Genomic DNA, 22626 nt, shown 5'->3' with positions numbered 1-22626 from the left:
CTCCGGGAGAGGGGTGGGTGCTAACCCGAGGTGGCAGTCAGCCGGTTCAAACTGATAGCAGAAATTGTGGAAAACCAACCTGCCCTGGGTCTATACTGTCCTATTTAGGCACATTTTTCAGGCAGGGTGCGTGCACGGAAGGTGCGCATGTGAGCAAAGCGCATATGCGGAAGGCCAGGCGCATATGCGGAAGAGGCACATGCGCCCATAAAGTGGGCATGTGCATGTGAAGCAGGCGCGCGCAGGTGGGGCACACTAATGGTAACAAAATGTGAAAACCCACTGCTTGCGCTAACTTTCTACAGATAAAAAAAACACTTGTAACACAATGCAGGACAATTAATTTTGGCTGTATATTATTTCATCTGGGGATGACGATATAATGCATTGCAACTTGAGAAGGGTGTGACCCAACAGGACATTTGGAGAAATGTACCAAATGTTATTAGGCTGTCAGGAAACCGCCTGCACAAAAGCTGAACGCACACCAGCTCTGAACAATGCGCAAACATTTTAGTAACCCAGTGCAAGCGCACTTCAAAAGCCGCCAACTTTTAAAAAAAAAGAAGAGAGAAAGAAAAGAATTCTTTGGAAGGAAAACTCCACACCGTCCAAACTACACAAAAGGATCCCAACTTGGGGAAGAGTTTTTGTTAGGTTCACATTTCAATTAAAAGCGTCCCCACCAAAGTACACACAAGAACTAACCGCCGAGGCGAACAATGGGATCAGCAGCAAAGGAAAGTTGATTTCTTTCCAGTTTTCTCAACTGCCGAGAAGAGAGGCACAACGCTCGGCAACGTGAGGTTGCTCGGAATTGGGCAATTATAGAAGCTGCAGAAAATATATAAATTTATCTGAAGTCCAGCAGGCACAGTTTCTGAGATATTGGTGTGCTTTTCAAGGAAATAGCTTTTAGGGTTCTTTTATTCGTTTTAGTTAGATCCATATGTCTTTCTTATGGTGTAACAATCAGCTAAACCTGAGATTGCCTCGTCCAACCAGTTGCCCTTTGGGCGTCTTGGGAGACCATGGCATAATTCCTAGCTAGGATTTGGCTAGCATCATTATCTATCTATCTATCTATCTATCTATCTATCTATCTATCTATCTATCTATCTATCTATCTATCTATCTATCTATCATCTATCTATCTATCTATCATCTATCTATCTATCTATCTATCATCTATCTATCTATCTATCTATCTATCTATCTATCATCTATCTATCTATCATCTATCTATCTATCTATCTATCTATCTATCTATCTATCTATCTATCTCTATCATCCATTGATCATCTATCATCCATCCATCCATATCTGTCTGTCTGTCCGTCTATCCATCTTTCTATCTATCTATCTATCTATCTATCTATCTATCTATCTATCTATCTATCTATCTCTCTCTCTCTCTCTCTCTCATATCTCTCTCTACCTCATCTATCTCTCATCTATCTACCATCCATCCATCCATCCATCCATCCATCCATCCATCCATCCATATCTATCTATCTATCTATCTATCTATCTATCTATCTATCTATCTCTCTATCTATCTATCTATCGCTCATCTCTCTCTCTCTCTCATCTATCTACCATCCATCCATCCATAGCTATCTGTCTGTCTGTCTGTCTATCTATCTAATCTATCTTCAATCTCTCTCTCTTTCTATCAATCTATCTTCATAACCACCACCATCATCATCCTCTCTCTCTCTCTTTCCCTCTTTATCATCTATCATCTATCAACTATCATCTATATCTATCATCATCATCATCATCTATCATCTGCGTCTATCCATCCATCCATCCATCCATCCATCCATCTGTCCATCGCTAAAAGCAAAAGTATTTTTCCTCCAGATGCCAGACCAAACATGGGTTCGTGTCCCAGCCTTGGCCAAAACTAAACCAAGCACTTTAAGACTTGGAGCATTTGTGAATGCAATCAGAGACATGAAGAACCTCAATGAAATGAGCCTTAAAGCCGTACCTTCCTCCAACCCTGCCAATCCACAGAGTCTGCTTTCCACCTGGAAAGCTGCCAAAGGTATCTTCTCACTTGCTCTTCTGAATAATGTAAACACTCAATTTGCCTTTATTTACTCTCTTCCAACCCTTCCACAGCCCTTCCTTCTTTCCTATCCTTGAAGAATTGGAAATAACCCTACCCACCCACCCATCCTCCGTTCTTTTCTCTCTTAAAGTTTAAAATAGATCTTTCCTTTTAAAGAGATTCCGCAATTATAAAGGGGAAGAGAAAGGGAGGGAGAGGATGCCCGCTTGTGCTGAACATAAAGTGATATAAATATCGCCATGAAATTAGCGTGTGTGCTTTATTGTTCTACTGGAATAACTGTTGCAACATATCCTAGGCGGATTTAGGAGACATCTGCAGAGACACAATCAGAGCACACCATCATCTGTCTTCCATTCTCCGAGAATCATCATCATCATCATCATCACCCTGTTAGTTACAGCCATTTTTCCCCGTCTTCATTTTATTCTGTTTCACTTAAAGAGTTTGCAGTTTGTTTCCTAAGGAGCTCCAACCAGGCTTGTCTCCCCAAAGGGAATAGCGTGGTTATATCAAAGACCCAATAAAGGCTAACTCCCTTTTCCATTCTGCCTTGTTAAATTGGAATAATTTTATTCCAGTCTTTCCTAGATCATCTCTCACATGGAAAATGAGCCGGAGGGAAAGAGAACACCAAAAGAACCCAGAAAGCATTTCACTTTAATAAAATTCAGGTAAAGAAGATTTTATTTACTCTTCTCCGTCCTTTCTGGGTATAAAATATAAGCCCATCTTCTTTTTAATGCCGAGCAGTGAGCATTCATTGGTGTAGCCGTAGATGTAATAGAAACCAGGCAAATGAAATTGAGGGGCAGTCTGCACAATTTTCTTCTGATTTTGCCAGCCCCAGGTAAAAGCCAGGTGTGAAGCCTCCACAATTATTTTAAACCCTTCCTCGAAGGTGGAAAAGAGGAAGATTTCCAAACCCAACCTTCATGATCAATGTGTCTGTTAAAAATAATGTAAATATAAATTATAATGTAAGTATAAAATAGCTGTAAAACGCTTCCCTAAGAGGTATACATTGTAAAAGAAAAGAAAAGAAAAGAAAAGAAAAGAAAAGAAAAGAAAGGAAAGGAAAGGAAAGGAATGGAGTAGAGTAGAGTAGTAGAGCAAAACAGAACAGAACAACAGAGTTGGAAGGGATGTTGGAGATCTTCTAGTCTAACTCCTTCTCAGGCAGGAAACCCTATACCATTTCAGACAGATCCAGCATCTTCTTAAAAGCTTCCAGTGTTGGGGCATTCACAACTTCTGGAGGCAACTTCTGTTCCACTGATTCATTGTTCTGACTATCAGAAAATTTCTCCTCAGTTCTAAGTTGCTTCTCTCCTTGAATAGTTTCCACCCATTGCTTCTTGTTCTACCCTCAGGTGCCTTGGAGAATAGTTTGACTCCCTCTTCTTTGTGGCAACCCCTGAGATATTGGAACACTGCTATCATGTCTCCCCTAGTCCTTCTTTTCATTAAACTAGACATACCCAGTTCCTGCAGCCGTTCTTCGTGTTTTAGATCAGTCCCCTAATCATCTTTGTTGCTCTTCTCTGCATTCTTTCTAGAGTCTCAACATCTTTTTTACACCACAGCAATTAAATTATAGAGTAGAAAAGAGAGTGGTGAAGAGAAAGAGAGATAATGATTGTGTCTGTCTGTCTCTCATATCTATCACCTATCTATATCCATCCATTCACCCATCCATCAATCCATCCACCCTCTTAGTAGAAAATTGAGTTAACTCTGGTGATTACTTATTTAATCTATGAACAATATCTAGCTGGAAAAAACTAAACATTTTGTTACAGGAAGCATTACTAGAAAAAATTCAAAAAAAATTCAATCAAACTTAATTCAGACAAGCTAAAAAGTTAGCTATGATCCTGACAACCAATAGAATACATTTCTTGCACAGGAACAGGAAGCTCAAGGGCAAGGGTATAAATACTGCTCTCTCTCAACTACATGAGTTCTGCTGCCCAGGACTCCAAACCCATGTGGTCCTATCACATCTTTCCAATCAGCCTCCATGTTTCCAGTGTCTTTCTCCCCACTTGGAACCGAATCAGATGGATATTTCTTCCAACATCTTGGAAGGATGTCCATGCTATGATCTTTTTCAAGGCCTCTCTGCTTAAATCCCCCCCCCACCTCCAACTCTTTCTTAACTCAGTTAAATCTGTAGATTATGTGCCACGTTAAATCATAGAAGCCATGTGCTGAAACAGGACTTTAGAGGCCCAGCACCAGGTGTTTAGCTCTCCAAACAGCTGGAGACTTCAAGAAACAGAATGAATTATGTATCACGATGGCGAAGCCTATGCAAGAATGAACAATTTTCTATTCTATTTAAAGCACAGGGTTTGGGGATATACGTTTCATACAATTACTAAAAATGTGTTTGCTGTGTTTTTCCTCCCCCAGTAAACTCTCGTGGCTTCTTAAAATGTGTTTTAAAATAAAAACACCCTGAACTGAAACACTTAAAAATATCCAGCATGACAGGCATTAAGAGACATAAAATTCAGTGCACTGTCAGAGTAACTTCAACTCAGTAGGAAAAAAAAAAAGAAGAAGACGACGGCCAGAGGATAAAAGCCATTTACGAGATAGCTGAAGGTGAAAAGCTAGGAGTGGAATATAGAAAAAGCTCCATGATAAATCTTAAGAAAGATTGAGCCTAGGTGAATTATGAACCCCACAATTGTCTTATTTTCTTACATGTGAAACAACTAGTATACAGGTACCGTATTTCCCCGAAAATAAGACAGGGTCTTATTTTCTTTTGACTCCCTTGAAATAAGCGCTTGGCCTTATTTTCAGGGAGGCCTTATTATTTTTGGGGTGCAGGAGGCAGCGAGCGTGGTCACCTCATGGTTGCTGCTGTCTTGCAATATTTTTGGGGAGGGCTTATTTTCAGGGGAGGGTTTATTTTAGCGCATGCACTCAAAAGCCCGATTGGGCTTATTATCCGGGGAGGTGTTATTTTCAGGGAAATAGGGTAGTCCTTGACTTATGACAACCATTGAACCCAAAATTTATTTCGCTGAGCGAGATAGTTGTTAAGTGATTCACTGCAGTTGTTCAGTTAGTAATACTGACCGTTATTAAGGGACTCGAACTTCCCCATTGACTTTGCTGGTCAGAAGTTCGCAAAAAGTGATCGCATGACCCCCCAGGCACTGCAACCGTCATAAATACCTGCCAGTTGCCGAGCATCTAAATTTTGATCACCGGACCCCAGCGATACTGCCGTAGTCGTACGTGTGAAGTGAACAATGGACATAAGTCACTATTTTCAGTGCGGTTGTAACTTTGAATGATTCACTAAAGAAACTGTTACAAGTCAAGGACTGCCTGTATATATGTGAATGTATCCATGTATGTATCTCCACACATAGAAATATGTAGAGATGCATGGAAACAAGGACAACAAACATGACAAAAATAGAGAAACATACATTTTCTGTGGTTCCAGTAATCACGTGTAGTCCATCATAGGTTGACTTAATGTACATTCCCTAAAAAAGAATGAGATGAGAAACCATTAATACAAACATAACATATGAATTGGCAGTTCCTGCAACAAAGACCAGTGCATAGTGTGTGCCTGTTAAGGACCCCACCCAGCCACCCAACCAAGCCCTTTTCTAAAATATGAACCTAGTTATAGAATGTAGAATAACAGAGTTGGAAGAGACCTTGGAGGTCAACTAATCCAACCCCCTGCTTGAGCAGGAGAGCCTATACCACTTCAGACAAATGGCTGTTGAGTTGTTCTGACCCAGCCTTAGCCGAAGCAAGAAACAGACTCCTAGTCACAAAAAACCCTGTTCATTTTCCTCTTGTGATCTAATGGCATTCACCCACCGAAAAGTCCAGGCAATAGTCCTTCAAGGAGTTAACTGCAATAACAGACCTTATCAGTTCCTTATGATAATTGCAAGGCGGTGAGCTCCCAACCAAAAAGGCTGCAAATTGAGGTTCTTGCAAGCAGTCTTTTGTGGCATGAAACACAATGAGCAAATTTTTCAGAAATAAGAACTGTTGTCTCCTACGACCACCACTCCCCTTTCCTTCTATTTATTCCCCAGCCAGGGAGGGGCCATTCAGCGTCCATGTGTGCTTTGCTTCCCGAGTCGACGCCTTGTCCTCCGATGCTCACCTCTCCTAACTGCTCTGCGCATACGTGCATCTGGAACAGCCCCAGCTGTTCTTCCTCCTCACTCATATCAGCCTCCAATGGCAGCTGCCTCTCCGGTGGCTGGGAAATGTCAGATGACCCTGGCTCTATCTCTGCATCCGATAGAGAGCATTTATCAGAGTCTTCCCCAGACTGCATAACTGACCCAGGTTCCTCTCCAACCTCCTCATCGTCTGTTGTGGGCAACACCAGTCTCATCTTGAAAACCTCCAGTGATGGGACACCCACAACCTCTGAAAGTAAGCCATTCCACTTATGAATTGTTTTTCATTTTTTTTACAGATTAACAGAGTTGGAAGGGACCTTGTAGGTCATTTAATCCAACCCCTCGGCCAAGTAGGAGACCTTACATCATTTTTGGCAATCCAGTCTCTTCTTGAAAGCTTCCAGTGATGAAGCCCCTACAACTCCAGAAGGCAACTTCTGTTCCATTGGTTGATTGTTCTCACTGTCAGAAAATTTCTCCTTATTTCCAGGTTGAATCTCTCCTTGGTCACTTTACATCCCTTGTTCCTTGTTTGGCCTTCAGGTGTTTTGGAAAATAGCTTGACCCCCTCCTCTTTGTGGCAGTCCCTAAAATATACTCCATCCATTCTGTCTTCTCGATTTTCCCTGCCACTTCCAAATCCCCCTTTAGCATTCTGTGGCCATCAAACATTTTCACTAAGTTGAGGTGAACCCAGTAAGATTTAGAAACTAGTCAGACATGAGTTTTCCCAACCTGACAATATTTTCTTAAGTTAAATAGGGACCAAGCACAATTCCCTGCAACCTATTGTTAACACTGAGGCAGGTAGATCACCAACAGAGAAAGGGAATCGGAGTCAGCCTTATTTCCCCTTCGTGATCTTCAAATAGAAAACTTAGGGATTAATATTGACCATATTACTGAGTGCGAAATGCAAGGGATTTGGGCAGAGGGGGGGGGGGGGAAAGAACAACTTCAAACAATACTTTTTATCAACAGAACCTACTTCTGTCATCTTTGCGCCCCATACAGAGCTCTAACTCGTTAAAAAAAAGGCCTGCTGAAGATTTAGATGCTATTTTTATTCAGCATCCTTGAATAAGTGCTGGGTGCAATTCTTTGCCTTGAGAACAAAATAAAAACAGCTCAATTTTTTCCCTATGAAAAACACAGCCCTTTGAAGCTTGTCTTTGAGACAACAAGGCTTGCACCTATGTGAGGCTTCATCAAAATAAGCCAGTTCAGCAGCTGTTGAATGACTAAAAATGAGGGATTCTTAACACAGTGCTTGTGTGCTTCATCCAGGTTTAAAAACCCCAAGTCCCAGGAGGTGGGCTACCTGCAACAAGAGAGAGGGATGCCTGTTTTTCTAGCAACCTCAGATGTGCCGCCTCCAAAGGTGTTAAGAGAAACTGGGACAAAAGTAAGTGATGGATTTGCAGGATTGATATGAGCTCTAAACCAGATGTTTTGGAGGCAGGCCTGCCCCATGGGATCAACCACACTGTTAAGAGAATGTTCAAAACGTTTTTGTGCTATTTGGACCATAAAATAATGGGGTTTCCCCATTAGCATTTTTGCGCTGGAACAGAATGGAGACTTTGACCAGATTGCTACAGGCGAAGAAAGGAAGACCGTGGGCTTAAAACGTGACGTTACCGCTCATCCGTAACGCTTGTCCTCTTGTCTAGAAAGAATGCAGAGAAGAGCAACAAAGATGATTAGGGGACTGGAGGCTAAAACATATGAAGAACGGTTGCAGGAATTGGGCATCGCTAGTCTAGTGAAGAGAAGGACTAGGGGAGATATGGTAGCAGTGATCCAATATCTCAGGGGTTGCCTCAAAGAAGAGGGAGTCAAGCTATTCTTCAAAGCATCTGAGGGTAGAACAAGAACAATGGGTGGAAACTAATCAAGGAGAGAAGTAACTTAGAACTAAGGAGAAATTTCCTGATAGTTAGAACAATTAATCAGTAGAACAACTCGCCTCCAGAAGTTGTGAATGCTCCAACACTGGAAGCTTTTAAGAAGAGATGGGACAACCGTTTGTCTGAAATGGTATAGGGTCTCCTGCTTGAGCAGGAGGTTGAACTAGAAGACTTCCAAGGTCCCTTCCAACTTTCTTATTCCGTTCCAAGGGGTCTCCAAACTTGCCAACTTTAAGATTTGTGAACTTCAACCCTCAAAATTCCTACTGGCTGAGGAATTATGGGAGTTGAAGTCTACAGGTCCTATAGTTGGTAAGTTTTGAAATTCTACTCTACTCTACTCTACTCTACTCTACTCTACTCTACTCTACTCTACTCTTTGCAGAAGTGACTGATCTTGGCATGGTTGGCCCCAGGATGTCCTGCACCCTGGGCAAAATTATATGAGACAGTTGGCTGGCATAGCAATTTGAGAGCTTTGGTATCAGTTCTCTGCTTAAGCCCAGTCCAATGCAGAGGGATTTTGCAGGCCACATATGTGACCTTCAACCAATGATTTACGCACACTATACTTCCAATGAAAGCTGTCTTGTTACGGACCTGTAAAAATTGTGGACGTTAGAGAAAAACACTTTATCTGTGCGGTATTAGATTTGGTTGGAGAATTGACTAGTCTTGGCCATTTGGAGGGAGGAGATGGGACAGAAGGTGACACATCAAGTGATCTGTTGGCTTCCTTGCACAGAGCGTGGAGAGCACATATCAACCCAGAACATCTGGCGAGATGCGCTCTTGATGGACGGGAAACTTAGAAGGAGTTTTCCCAAAGGCTGTAAAGCGGTTTTTGCAACCTTCTTCTGGTCTTTGTCCAAAATCTTATTTGTCTCCCCTCTTGCATCCAGAAACACCACATGTGCATGAATCTTCTTTAACATTTGTGTCCTTCCCTTTAAGGATCCTCCAAGGGATAGCTTATCCTTCATAGTAAAAAGCTTCTGGCACTAAAGGAAATCTATAGCTTCCCGCGTCATGAAGACACTGCTTGAGGGACTGTTCCATATTATGTTCCATCAGATAGTCAGACCAAACTTTACAATACCCCCCCCCCCCCCACCTCTGCCACCATCTGTTATGGGGTAGTAGAGGAAAAAGCTGCTCCAGGCAGTTCCCGATCACATCAGGAGGTTTCTAATTTATTGTTAGCAAAGCATCCATCCATATGACTAGATGGGTGTATATATGGATCGTAGCAAGTGTGACGGGGGTCTTACCCGTGCAGTCATATGAATGGAGGAATCTATCTTTAGAACAGAATAGAATAATAGAGTTGAAAGGGACCTTGAAGGTCTTCTAGCCCAACCCCTGGCTTAGGCAGGAAATGGAATGGAATGGAAAGGAGTGGAGTGGAGTAGAAAAGAAGGATGGACTGGACTGGAGTGGAGTAGAAAACAGGGATGGAGTGGAGTGAAGTGGAATGGAATGCAATCGAATGGAATGGAACAGAACAGAGTAGGGTAGGGTAGGGTAGGATAGAGTAGAGTACAGTAGAGTAGAATGACAGAGTTGGAAGGGACCTTGGAGGTCTTCTAGTCCAACCCCCTGCTTAGGCAGGAAATCCTACAAAACTTAAATCGTTGTCTAATCTTTTCTTAAAAACTTCCAGTGTTGGAGCATTCAAACTTCTGGAGGCAAGTTGTTCCACTGATTAATTGTTCTTTGCCTTTGAAGTTCCGACAACAAACAGTAAACATTCCCACAGACCCAAACATTTGCGCCTCCTTTTTGCTAGTGCTTCTCCTGCATAGTTGGAAAAAAAACCCCCAACCTACCTTCAACAATATATTTGCCCATAATCTCTCCTAAATTATCCATTCTTTCTTGTACATAGCTCCCTTAAGACAAATGTTTTCCCCCTTTTTTTAGTGGGGTGGTACATTATTTATTTCGGTACAGTGCAAAACTCAAAGAAGCGTGTAGGCTGAGGGATTGCTGCAATCCTGTTCATGATTATTTCAGAAAGAGAAAAACGTGGCCAGGCTTCACTCAAATGTAAGCGGAAGGCAATTTATCCCGATCTTGTTACATTTCCGAATAAGAGTGAATGTCTCGGTGCTATTTTCAACAAGAGCCCCAGCACACTCTTGTATTTTCTCAGAAGAGCAGACAAAAATAACTCGATACTTGGGGGTTTCCTGTGCTAAACTCAGTCTTTAACACACAACGTTGGGATTCCTTTAGCCCAGGATGGTGGACAGGGATTCCTAGTGCTCTTCAAGCATAAGATTCTACCAGCCCCTTTGAGAAAAGCCAAAGACTGAACCCATGACGCCTACATGTGGAACACTTGCTCTGTCTCCAAGCTAGGCCATCCCTCCCTGCCTTCAGAAGTCGTGGGTGCTTTATCCCTGGAGGGTTTTAAGAAGAGACTGGACAACCACTTGTCTGTAATGGTATAGAATCTCCTGCTTGAGTGGAGGGTTGGAAAAGGAGACATCCAAGGTCCCTTCCAGCTGTCATTGTACTCTACTCTACTCTACTCAACCCTACCTTACCCTACCCTACTCCGTTCTGTTCTGTTCTACTCCACTCCACTCCACTCCACTCCATTCCATCCCTGTTTTCCACTCCACTCGATTCCATCCCTGTTTTCCACTCCACTCCACTCCATCCCTGTTTTCCACTCCACTCCATTCCATCTGTTTTCCACTCCACTCCACTCCATCCCTGTTTTCCACTCCATTCCATCCCTGTTTTCCACTCCACTTGATTCCATCCATGTTTTCCATTCCACTCCATTCCATCCATGTTTTCCACTCCACTCCATCCATGTTTTCCACTCCATTCCATTCCATCCCTGTTTTCCATTCCACTTGATTCCATCCGTTTTCCACTCCACTCCATTCCATCCCTGTTTTCCACTCCACTTGATTCCATCCCTGTTTTTCACTCCATTCCATTCCGTTCCTGTTTTCCACTCCACTCCTCTCCATTCCATCTCTGTTTTCTATTCCACTCCATTCCATCCCTGTTTTCTACTCCACTCCATTCAATTCCATCCCTGTTTTCCACTCCACTTCATTCCCATCCCTGTTTTCTACTCCACTCCATTCCACGCCATTCCATCCCTGTTTTCCACTCCACTCCATTCCATTCCAGCAAAGCAATATCTAGTGTGATTTCTGCCAGATGTAACTTGTTGGCTCTTTGCAGGTCAAGGGAAAACCTGACATTTCAATTCAGCAGACTTGAGACCAGATTCCTTGACTGGAGACAGGTTGTTCCAAGCCTGTCCCAATGAAACAAGGACAGAGGAAGCTGCCGTACTGTTATTAATTTAAAGGCATTTTATCCAACCAACATTGCAGCTTACTAAGGTTTCCGGGAGAGTTCAACTAACGTCACTAAGGAGAAAGAGCAATGCAACTTGCCAAATATTATTCCACCCCTCCTGTTCATCTTTTACTTGTCAGATTATTCACGCTTGCCCTTTTATATATTGGGAGGTTCAGGTAGTTCTCAGACTATTTTTTCAGTTCAACTGATAACATTTTGGGATTTCGAACCACCGTTGCTCAACACAAATGAATTTCCTTGGTAGATGGGCCATTTTTTAAAACTAAAAATGGAAAACCAAGAGTTCCCGTCCCGTGACAATTGAAGATTTTTGATGGAACTCAAAAGGAAGAATAATACTTCTTGGGGGAAATGTATCTGAAACAAAATCCACAGCAACAGTTACAGTGCTTTGTAGCTAAAGTTGAGCACTGTCAGGCTGATTAGCTTCATCTGATGTGACAGAAATTCCTAGCAGAGTTGTGCACTGCCCAAATATTAGTTATAATAAAACCTTTTCTTTAGGCATTTCCCCCCTGTAATTCAGCTGTAAAGGCCCTGTGTCAATGTTAGACGTTTCCTTCTACCATTTCTTTTATTCTCCATTGGGATGGCTTCCTTCAGAAATTGAAAGCATGTTTTTGTATTTTACAGGTGATGAGATTCTGCCCATAAAAATAGGCAGGTTACAATCTCTTGAGTATCTCCTCAGTTAGGAAAACAAGGCAATGCGACGGAATAGAATAGAATAGAATAACTAAGTTGGAAGGGACTTTGGAGGTTTTCTAGTCCAACCCCCTGCTTAGGCAGGAAACCCTATAGCATTTCAGACAAAGGGTTATCCAATCTCTAAGCCAATACAGAATAGAATAGAACAGAACAGAATAGAAGTACAATATAGAATAGAATAAAAAAAACAGAATAGCACAGATTAGAATAGAAAAGAAATGCAATATAGAATAGAATTAAAAATAGAATAGAATAGTATAGAATAACTAAGTTGGAAGGGACTTTGGAGGTTTTCTAGTCCAACCTCCTGCTTAGGCAGGAAACCCTATAGCATTTCAGACAAAGGGTTATCCAATCTCTAACCCAATACAGAATAGAATAGAACAGAACAGAATAGAAGTACAATATAGAATAGAATAAAAAAAACAGAATAACACAGATTAGAATAGAAAAGAAATGCAATATAGAATAGAATTAAAAATAGAATAGAATAGTATAGAATAACTAAGTTGGAAGGGACTTTGGAGGTTTTCTAGTCCAACCCCCTGCTTAGGCAGGAAACCCTATAGCATTTCAGACAAAGGGTTATCCAATCTCTAAGCCAATACAGAATAGAATAGAACAGAACAGAATAGAAGTACAATATAGAATAGAATAAAAAAAACAGAATAGCACAGATTAGAATAGAAAAGAAATGCAATATAGAATAGAATTAAAAATAGAATAGAATAGTATAGAATAACTAAGTTGGAAGGGACTTTGGAGGTTTTCTAGTCCAACCCCCTGCTTAGGCAGGAAACCCTATAGCATTTCAGACAAAGGGTTATCCAATCTCTAACCCAATACAGAATAGAATAGAACAGAACAGAATAGAAGTACAATATAGAATAGAATAAAAAAATAGAATAACACAGATTAGAATAGAAGTAAAATATAGAATAGAACAGATTAGTGTATAATATAATAAAATAGACAGAAATACAATGTAGGCTAGAATAAAAAACAGAATAACACAGATTAGAATAGAAAAGAAATGCAATATAGAATAGAATTAAAAATAGAATAGAATAAAGAATAGAATAGAATAGAGCTGGGAGGGACCCTGGAGGTCTTCTAGTCCAGCCCCCTGCTCAAGCAGGAGAATCTGTACTATTTCAGATAAGTGGCTGTCACGTTTCTTCTTAAAATCTTCCACTGATGGAGCGCCCATGATTTCTGGAGGCAGGCTGTTCCACTGGTTAATTGTCCTCACTGTTAGGAAGCTTCTCCTTAATTTCAGGTTGCTTCTCTCTTTGATTAGTTTCCAACCATTGTTTCTTGTCCTGCCTTCAGATGCTTTGGAGAATAATTCCATCCTCTCTTTTTTGTGGCAGTGGGCTCTGTGGACTCTGAGGCTGCCCTTTTCTAGGCCCACAACTGAGGATTTTGGGGAGGGTGCCCTCTCTCTTCTCCTACACTAGAAACCCTTATTTGGTCGCAGCAAGAGGGGGCTGGTATAATATATTTAAGTTTCCCACAGTCTCTAAAGCAACACATTCTCCAGTTCTCAAACTTTGCTGGGTATTGTAGGAAGTTAAAGACAGAGCACAATAGAGAAATTCACACAGCAACATATTGTTTCCCCCGATAACGTTGTCGTTGTTCTGGGCAACAACTGACAGGCGGGAATAACCAGATCTACATATGCAGAGTTTAAACTAGCTACTTTATTATGTTCTGCCTATAATACAGGAATCTCCTCCAGTTTGCTGACTCTTCCTTGGAATAATTACATGAGGCTCCAAGAAATTCAGGGCGGGTTGTTTTTGGCCCTTTAGGTTTGTGAGTGACTCTAGACTAGACCTGCACTTGATTCTTCCTCCCTGCCAGGCTAGGTGCTTCAAATCTGTCCATCAAAATATCATGCCCTATTAAGGTGAGAAGATATTGTCATCCTCTTCTCTCAGTAATCATAAAGGGATACAGGTTAGCAAGGGAGATTAATCAGCTCTGGGCTTATGCCACAAAGAATGTGGGTCTACTATTACAAGGGTCAGAATAATAGGTAAAGGTAAAGGTTCCCCTTGCACATGCGTGCTACTCATTCCCAACTCTAGGGGGCGGTACTCATCTCTGTTTCAAAGCCGAAGACCCAGCGCTGTCCGAAGACGTCTCCATGGTCATGTGGTCGGCATGACTCAATGCCGAAGGTGCGCAGAACACTGTTACCTTCCCACCAAAGGTGGTTCCTATTTTTCTACCTGCATTTTTACGTGCTTTCGAACTGCTAGGTTGGCAGAAGCTGGGACAAGTAATGGGAGCTCACTCAGTTATGTGGCGCTAGGGATTCGAACCACCGACCTTTCTGATTGACAAGCTCAGCATCTTAGCCATTGAGCCACCACATCCCTTCAGAATAATAACAGCTTACTAAATCACTTGGGTGTTTTGGCAATGGGTGGGCTAATTTCTCTTGGAGAAATGTAGCTTTTTCCCCATAATGATCGCTATGGCAAAGAAATAAGAAAAGTAATGGGAGATGGATCTAAAATGATCTTTGAGTGGGAGGGTTTTAGATTTAGATCACCTAAGACCAAAAAAGCAATATATGTCTGGCCAGTTTTAATCTCAGAGTTAAGACCCTGCTTTCAATAACTTAGGTAATTTTAGTAAAACAAAACACAACACAACAGACTTGAGAAGAGGAGAGGAGAAGGAATGTTGAGTTAGACCTTCTCTTTCCAAGTGTTGTACTTAGCATCTCACACGAGTGAAAGGAAGTAGTTGGAGGACAACTGGATTGGCTCTTTGGATATAAACAAGAAGACCCCAGAATTGCATTTAATTATTAAGCATATCAGCAATTGACTCTGGATCGATGGTATGTATTTTGTCTTGAGCCAAGAGCAGCAACCAAAAGAAGAACAACGACAAACATTTGCAAATAAAGAATTAACTAGAAAGAAGAAATTGACAGGTGACATTTAGGATTACGTTTTACCTTTTGGCTCAGTTTCCTAAATGGGGATTGTTTAGTTGCAACTCTATTATGAATTATTCGATTACCCCCTTTGGCTGGGTCTTATGTTCTATGCAACACTTAAAGGCACAGGCAACCAGAGGTAGGCAGAACATGGGCAGGACAGCATTATAACAGCCTCACTCACTGGCCTACAAAGGTAGGCTGTCAGATCTTTTTCTTCCACGTGATTCAGTTTTCCATCAGATTTTGAATCCCGTTGCAACAGTTGACCACCTTCTTTCCGCAGAAGCCAAACAATGAATGTTTCATTGACAACATGGGATGTTCATGGACACTTTAGAATGTCACCCTAGTTCAGTACTGGAAACATCAGCACCACCAATATACAACAATCCATGTTTCTCAACCACGGCAATCTGAAGGTGTGTGGACTTCGCTTCCCAGAATTCCTCAGCCAACATGTTGCCTGAGGAATTCTGGGAGTGGAAGTCCACACATCTTCAGGTTGCCACTGGTTTAGATAAAGATATTAGAATTGGGCAGAACTATCCCTAAAGCTGTTGGAGACTGAGTTTGACCTCAGTTTGCTACCTTTCCTGATCTACCACCTGAAGCAACTACCATATTTTTCGGAGTATAAGATGCACCTTTTTCCCTCAGAACAGAGGATGAAAATCTGGGTGCATTTTATACATTGAATATAGCATTTTTGGTCTCTGAGACCCTGCCCCCTTTGCAAAAATGGCTGTGCACAGCCTTTAGGAGGCTTCCAGAGTGCTCCTGGGGGCTGGGGAGGGCATAAATGAGCAAAAAAGGCAATTTTTGGCTCATTTTTGCCCCCCCAGCCCCCAAGAGCATTTTATAAGTCTCCTAAAGGCTACACATGCCCTTTTTTTAAATAAAAAATGGGCCAGTTTTCACGAAAAACGGGCAATTTTGGGGAGGTCTGCAGAGTGCAAAACCCTTTTAAAAAAAAATTGCCTCTTCAAAATCTTGGTGCGCCTTATACTCAGGTGCATCTTATGCTCCGAAAAATATGGTACTTCATAATACCTATAGTAGGGCTGATATCCCCTTTAATCATCTTATTTGTTTTCCGAAATGGTTCTACTTTGCTCCTGCTTACCAAACCTTCACTGGGCATGATGCTTGTAAGATGAACGACTTCGAGATGAGCTGACTGAGAGACCAGAGAATCTGATGAAAGAGAGATGATATGATCACAGATACCAGACAGCGTTTTACACTGTGGGAAAGGAGGAGAGAAAAAGAGAGAAAGAGAGAGAGAGAGAAAAAAGAATTCAGCACAAAACATTGTAATGGAAGCACAAAGACTTACATCCAAACATTATCTGCCCGGCATGCATCTCTCTGAACCAGAAAATTTCACAAATAGTTGTTTTCCTCCACTTCCTTAATTATTACCAAGTTTGATATTATGGAAAGGTCCTCTTGTTTTGATTTGCGTGTTTCTTTTTTTACCCCTGAGTGCAATGTGTAAAACCCAGCCATTGCATTTTGGGCTGGGTTGATTTTTGGGTTGGGTTGATGGGTTAATCCAGTCAATTGGTTTACAAAACAAGCTTTAGAAAGTGTAATTCAAGCTGCATTATGAAATCATCTCTTTTCTACCCTTTCATGGCATCTACCCAGGGGTGGGTTGTTCCCGGCATTACTGCCAGTTTAGTGCATCCACCGATATGGTATGTGCATGCTCGGTCTGCGCATGTGCAAAACATTTAAAAAAGGAAAAAAATTAAATTTGTGCAATTACAACTCTTCTGTGCATGCGCAGAACTGAAAATTAAGATGGCGGCCCTGTAGGAGATGGCGGCCCTGTAGGGGTGTGGCAGGCCTGGGTCACTGCCAGTTCCAGCGACCTAGGCCACCAAATCACTACCAGTTCAGCCGAACCAGTCCAAACCGGTAGGAACCCACCTCGGCATCTACTGTGTTTCCCTGAAAATACGACCTACCCCGAAACTAAGTCCTAGCTTGATTTTTACACTTGCGCCCTATATAAGCCCTACCTTCCAAAATTAGCCTGCTCCAGGGTATATGGTAAAAATTAAGCTAGGGTGGGGATGGAGGGTTTGAGCTGCCTTACTACTTACTTTTGGACAGTTGTAGCCAGGCCTTGCATACCCCGACTCCTGCCTCGCTAGTCCATTTCTTCTGCAGCCATCAAGGCTTTCCTGAAGACCTCTGCAGCCAATAACAGAGCTCTGGATTGATCCAAATCAATCGGTTACAGAGACTTTCAGGAAAGCCTTATGTCAGGCCTGCAGTTATATTCCTTTTTAGGATTTTTGGCCTGCCACACTCTCTATTATTTCATTATGCTGTTTCATTAGTGTAGTAATTGGGAGGGGGGAATAGAAAGGAGTAGAATTGTGGAACGTGTTGTTGTCATTCCTTTCTAGAAGCCCAAGGTCATCTTTTGTCTCCTCACCTCTGCACCTGACCGGAACCAGCTGGGTGGAGATGCCAGCATGGCCGAAGAAGGTTGGACCATGTGATGGATTTATGGGCATGGGGATAAGATCACAAACTTTCAACTGGGTGGAATCCCAGGAAGCTTTTAGATTTGGGATTCCACAGATGTGCCAACATGTCTGTCTTATTAAATTGGAACTTTAAGGATAGTTTTGCCTTGGACTCTGAATTAATTCTGCATGATATTTGGAACACTGACACCTTACAGGCCTTGCTGGCAGCAGAAGTTCCGGAAGGCCCCTAACAACGAAAAGGAGGCTGGGGGTGACACACACAAGTGAGGTGAGTCAGTGGACAACATCCCTCACCCCAAGGTGAGAGATATAAATATATTAATATATAAATATATATTAGTCTCACTTGTAAACGGAGTACTTGCTGGAATTCTTGTAGCAGAACCTTAAGCTTTCTTTTAATATATTAATGGCAGTTCTGAGATTCTAGTTACCTAAATTAACTCTTTCCAGTCTAGACCACAAGGAGGGAAGTCCAACAGGTGAGTCAGTCGCCTTCTTGTTTATTAGCAGGACTATATATCTTTGCCCAGTCAGTTTTTTTGGGTTCTTTCCAAAGCTTCTTATGAGCCCCCCCCCTCTTTTGCAATGTTCTCTGAATAGGACTTCAGCAATCTAGCACCAATGCCTTTTTCAAATTTCTCTAATCATGCAGTGGTTTGCACAATCCAGGATCCCTAGTTGCTAGGGGTAAAGTTGCTGAGCATTGTTAGTAAGCTAATTGACACATCATTCTGATTCTTCCTAGAAGACTCATTTAAGTGAGGGACCATCCAGCAGGCACTACCACCAGCAATTCTCAGAGGGCTTATTGAATGATGTTTAAGAAAGGAACAACTAAAACTAGGCTTATGTGCAATGTCTTTGCCATCCTGGATAAAGCTAAAAGACTACCCAGCTCAGCATGTTCCTCCTATCCATAGCACTCCTGTTCCAGAGCTGATCCAGATTCACTCTCATTTTTATGCATTGAGTAGCCCAGCATTTTGGGGGCTATCTGTTCTACATCAGAAGCTGCCTTGTTCTCCTTACTGTTCTATCACAGGGGATTGACACCCTACTTAGGCATATTATTGCTGTTGCTTAACAAGCTACAGTGGAGTGCGTTCATACATCCCATGAAACCATACTCATGTTCCACAAGATGGCTGTCACACACTCACCATGTTAAGCCAGATATCCCATTTGAATAGTGGTTGACTAGAGGGTCTCCAGGATTTGGGCAGGACATTTTCCAGCCTACCTGGAGATGTTCAGAACATTCTTCTATACTAGGAAGAATGTCAAACTTGATTTCATTGAGGGCCACATCAGGGTGGGGTTTGACCAGGGTGGGTGTGGCTAGGCTGGGCATGGCCAGCTCAATGTCACTTGTGTCAGGGGCACCTGTGGTAGCTCAGGTGAGGCTGGAGGGATCTATTGCCTTCAGCAGAGGAAGGTGAGAACTCTGACAGAGGAAATGGGGCTGAGGGAGGGGCGTGGCCTACCCAGGCTCCATTTTCAGACCATGATGGCCTCCTGCAGCCTTCTACCACTGAGAATGGAGCTCAAGGCAGGGGGCATGTGCGGCCCTCATGAGCTCCGTTTTTGATCACGATGGCCTTCTGCAACCCTCTACCAGCAAAAAGGAAGGTGGGGGGAGGCACCTGAGCTCTGTTTTGCTGGCAGAGGAACCACGGGCCAGTCCTTCACTGTTTCCAGGGTGGCCCCGCGGACCAGATCTAAGCACCTCAGCAGGCTGGATCCAGTCCATGGGCCTTGAGTTTGACACCCCTGTTCTATGCTGTATTATCCTCAAATATGGCTAACCATTGCTTGCTGGAAACTTGCAGCAAAGGAGAAACAAGCTTCATTGTTCTAATTGGTTCTGAGATCAAACTGCTCCATTGTCAAACAGTTTCGCCTAATGTTTGAGGTAAGCCTTTCCTTTTTCTCCTATAGGTCAATGTGTCCAAAGCTGAATGGATGCATTGGACATTTTCCATTGTTCGCCTTTTCTTCCCGAATGTTGCGCAGAGAATTGCTCGCTAGGACATTTCAAACGGCCTTGTTCAGCATGAACATTTTGCACTCTTCATTTGTTTTCCGAGAGTTCGGCGTTCAAAGATTAGCCTTTGACCAAAGGTACTTTAGGTATTAAAGTTTGGCAGGAAAATTCATACATAATGAGAAGAAAGGGTTTTTTTCCCCCCCAGTGCAATTTGGCAAGGTACAAAATCAGGCCATATGCAGATGAGGTTCAAATTATCTGAGGCGAGCTTTCATATCTTCATGTAACTAGAATATGATGATACTTTCTGATTTCCTTTTACTGCCTGATTGCCCTTGCAATCTAAACCAACTCTTTGAGGTGTTATGGCACTCGGAAGGCCAAGATACCTTTCCATGAAAAAACCAAAACAAGAGAGAGTTGTGATGTCTGGGATTAGGCGGTTGGAGTTATTTTGTTATCGTAACATTAACATTGTCCAGATTTGGGGGCAGTTTATGATTATCCTGCAAATTTCAATGCTACCCTGTGAAGTCTCATCAGCACCCCCAACTCACCCAGTCCTACCTTGATATAGTGATTAAAAAAATCAAAATGGAATATACAACACGGATGAGAGAGTTATGCCTTGATCTGATAAAGGGACTGACAGTTATTAAAGCAGAAAATTGACGCTACCTATCTGCCTTCAGAAAACAGACAAGCTTCTACCCCTTCAATCTAAAAATAAGGAAGAAACAGACAAAGGTTCGGCTGTCTTAAATTGCATCTATATGGTTGTCTCATTTGTAAATGGAGTACTTGCTGGAATTCTTCCCTTGCTCAAAAGAATTCTGAGAGATTTCCAATTGCCAATAGTCAATGACTTCCTCAAACCTGTACCCACAAGGTTCCTTCCACCGTATCTGCCAACATCTTCCCTGGTCCTTAGGCAGAAAAGAGACATCAGCATCTTGAAAACATATCACTAATGATCTGGTTCCTTTGATAGCTTTCTGTGAGTAGGGAAGTATCTCTGCTCCACCCCAGAGTTGGACTCCTCTACTCTCCTCCCCTCCCCTCTCCTTCCTCCCTCTTCTCCCTTCCCTTCTCCTTTCCTCTCTTCTCCTCTCCTTTCCTCTCCTCTCTTTCCTGTCTCTCTTCTCCTTCCTTCCTCCCCTCCCCTTTCCTCTCTTCTCCTCCCCTTCTCTCTCCTTTCTTTCCTCTCTCTATTCTCCTTCCTTTCTTCCCTCCCCTCCCCCTCCTCTCCTTCCCGTCTCCCCTCCCTTCCCCTCTCCTGCCCTTTCCCCTCCTTCCTTTCTTTCCTCTCCTTCCTCTCTCCTCCCCTCCCCTCCTCTCCTCACCCTCACCCCCTTCTCTCTCCAGAATGTTCCCTTCTCGAGCAAATAGATTTTGAAGGACAAATTCACGACTGATGTACGTTTGCTTCAGCCCCCTATTTGGGTTAGCTGCCTTAATTGTTTGGATAGCAACCTCAGGCTAAATTATCCTAAATAAAACAAAGTAAATAAAATGCGAGAGGAATCGCTACCCTCATTTTTTTTTTGCCTAAATAACTGCCTTTCTAACAGGGCCTCCACATCAGAGAAGCACCTTAAATCTCTTCTAAATCACATTAAGCCGGCAATTAATCCCCTGCATTCGACATGTCTCCCTTGAAGCCAAACGTGTACAGCAGTACAGTCTTGATTTGCAAAATAATGATTTCCAATGAGGTAGACTGCACGAAGCATCAGGCGCACCCACCCCAAGCGACAACGGGCACTTACCACATGAAGAATTTTATTTTCTGTTTCATACACTGTGCAGTCCTGCAAAAGAGAAGGGGGAGGGGAAGAGTTCTTAAAATTTCCACAAAAATCTACTTTGTTCGGTCAGATTAGCCGGTCCTTGAAAAGGAGCATGTTACTCAGCTTCAGATGACAATCCGTCAAAGTGCTCCCAATCTGATTCCATCTGTTAATGGAGAAATAAATCTATCTCATTTATCACATTTTGACACTGCCCGTCTCTCCTAAGTTGGCCATTTGCAATACAAGCATAAACAGTGGTGTAAAAGCAGGGGTGCAACAAGGTTAAAATGGAGTTAAGAACAAAGTTAAAATTGAGGGGAGGAGCTAGCGTCGCGACGACACGACGTACGATCTTGGAGCTCCAGGATTGCAGTCGATACTTTTGTTGATGGATGATCCTTTTGGACCTAAACTGTCCCGCAGAGACAGTGACAGGGAATAGTACATCCTGCTGATCTCAGGGACATCGCAAAGTCCCTGATTGATCCAGGAGAACCTCTTCTTGACAGCGATAGAAGCACAGCCACTGAAACTGCTGAAGTTGGGACAGCTTTGGAACGGGAGGACAGCAGAAAGAAAAAGTGTGCTGTTTGGTGAGGAAATTTTATTATTAGACAAGAGATTACCCCCCCCCCAAATCAAAGTTAAATTAAATTTGAAAACAGAAGAAAATAAGCGGCAAAATTAAGCTACGTTAGACAGTGTGTTCCTGTTTTTTAAAATCTTTTTTCATGGATGGAACTTTTGCAAATATTTCCTATTTTTTAAACTGAATGGATTAGTTTTTCTTCTACTACTTTTTATTTCTTTTTATATACCAATGGATTAAGATTTTTTTCCTTTATTTTTACAATGCTGGGACTGGATGGTTTTTTTCTCCATTTAAGAAGGTTTTTTTTCCCTTTTCTCTGTAAGTTTGGATTATAAAGAAGATATTAAAGGAATACAAAGAGGTCTGTAACAATAGAAGGAAAGGAAGTACCACTGCCACTTGGAGACTGGAGGTTGGAAATATTGTTTTTTTTCTTCCCTTTGATCATTTGTTTTAAACTCTCTCAGCTTGTTTACTATGAGTGATAGTGGGAAGAGCACGGGTTGTTTATACAGGTGCTCTTCGGGAGCTCTTTCAATAGCT

At 42.3% G+C, this 22626-nt stretch overlaps 1 protein-coding gene across 6 annotated transcripts in view; it reads right to left on the bottom strand.

Annotated features, from left to right (window-relative positions):
• Positions 1-22626, bottom strand: part of LOC309397768 (connector enhancer of kinase suppressor of ras 2-like) — a 341564-nt gene that overhangs the window by 120853 nt on the left and 198085 nt on the right. For all 6 annotated transcript variants that reach the window (XM_081964086.1, XM_081964088.1, XM_081964087.1 and 3 more), the window contains 3 exons: positions 21468-21509; positions 16325-16444; positions 5536-5595 (listed from right to left, as the gene is read on the bottom strand). In XM_081964086.1, coding sequence (XP_081820212.1) covers positions 5536-5595; positions 16325-16444; positions 21468-21509 — 222 coding nt within the window. The remainder of the gene's footprint in view (positions 1-5535; positions 5596-16324; positions 16445-21467; positions 21510-22626) is intronic.

This window comes from Natrix helvetica (assembly GCF_964273705.1).
Source record: "Natrix helvetica genome assembly, chromosome: 11".
NCBI lineage: Eukaryota > Metazoa > Chordata > Lepidosauria > Squamata > Natricidae > Natrix > Natrix helvetica.
This window is presented reverse-complemented; position numbering and strand designations above follow the sequence as displayed.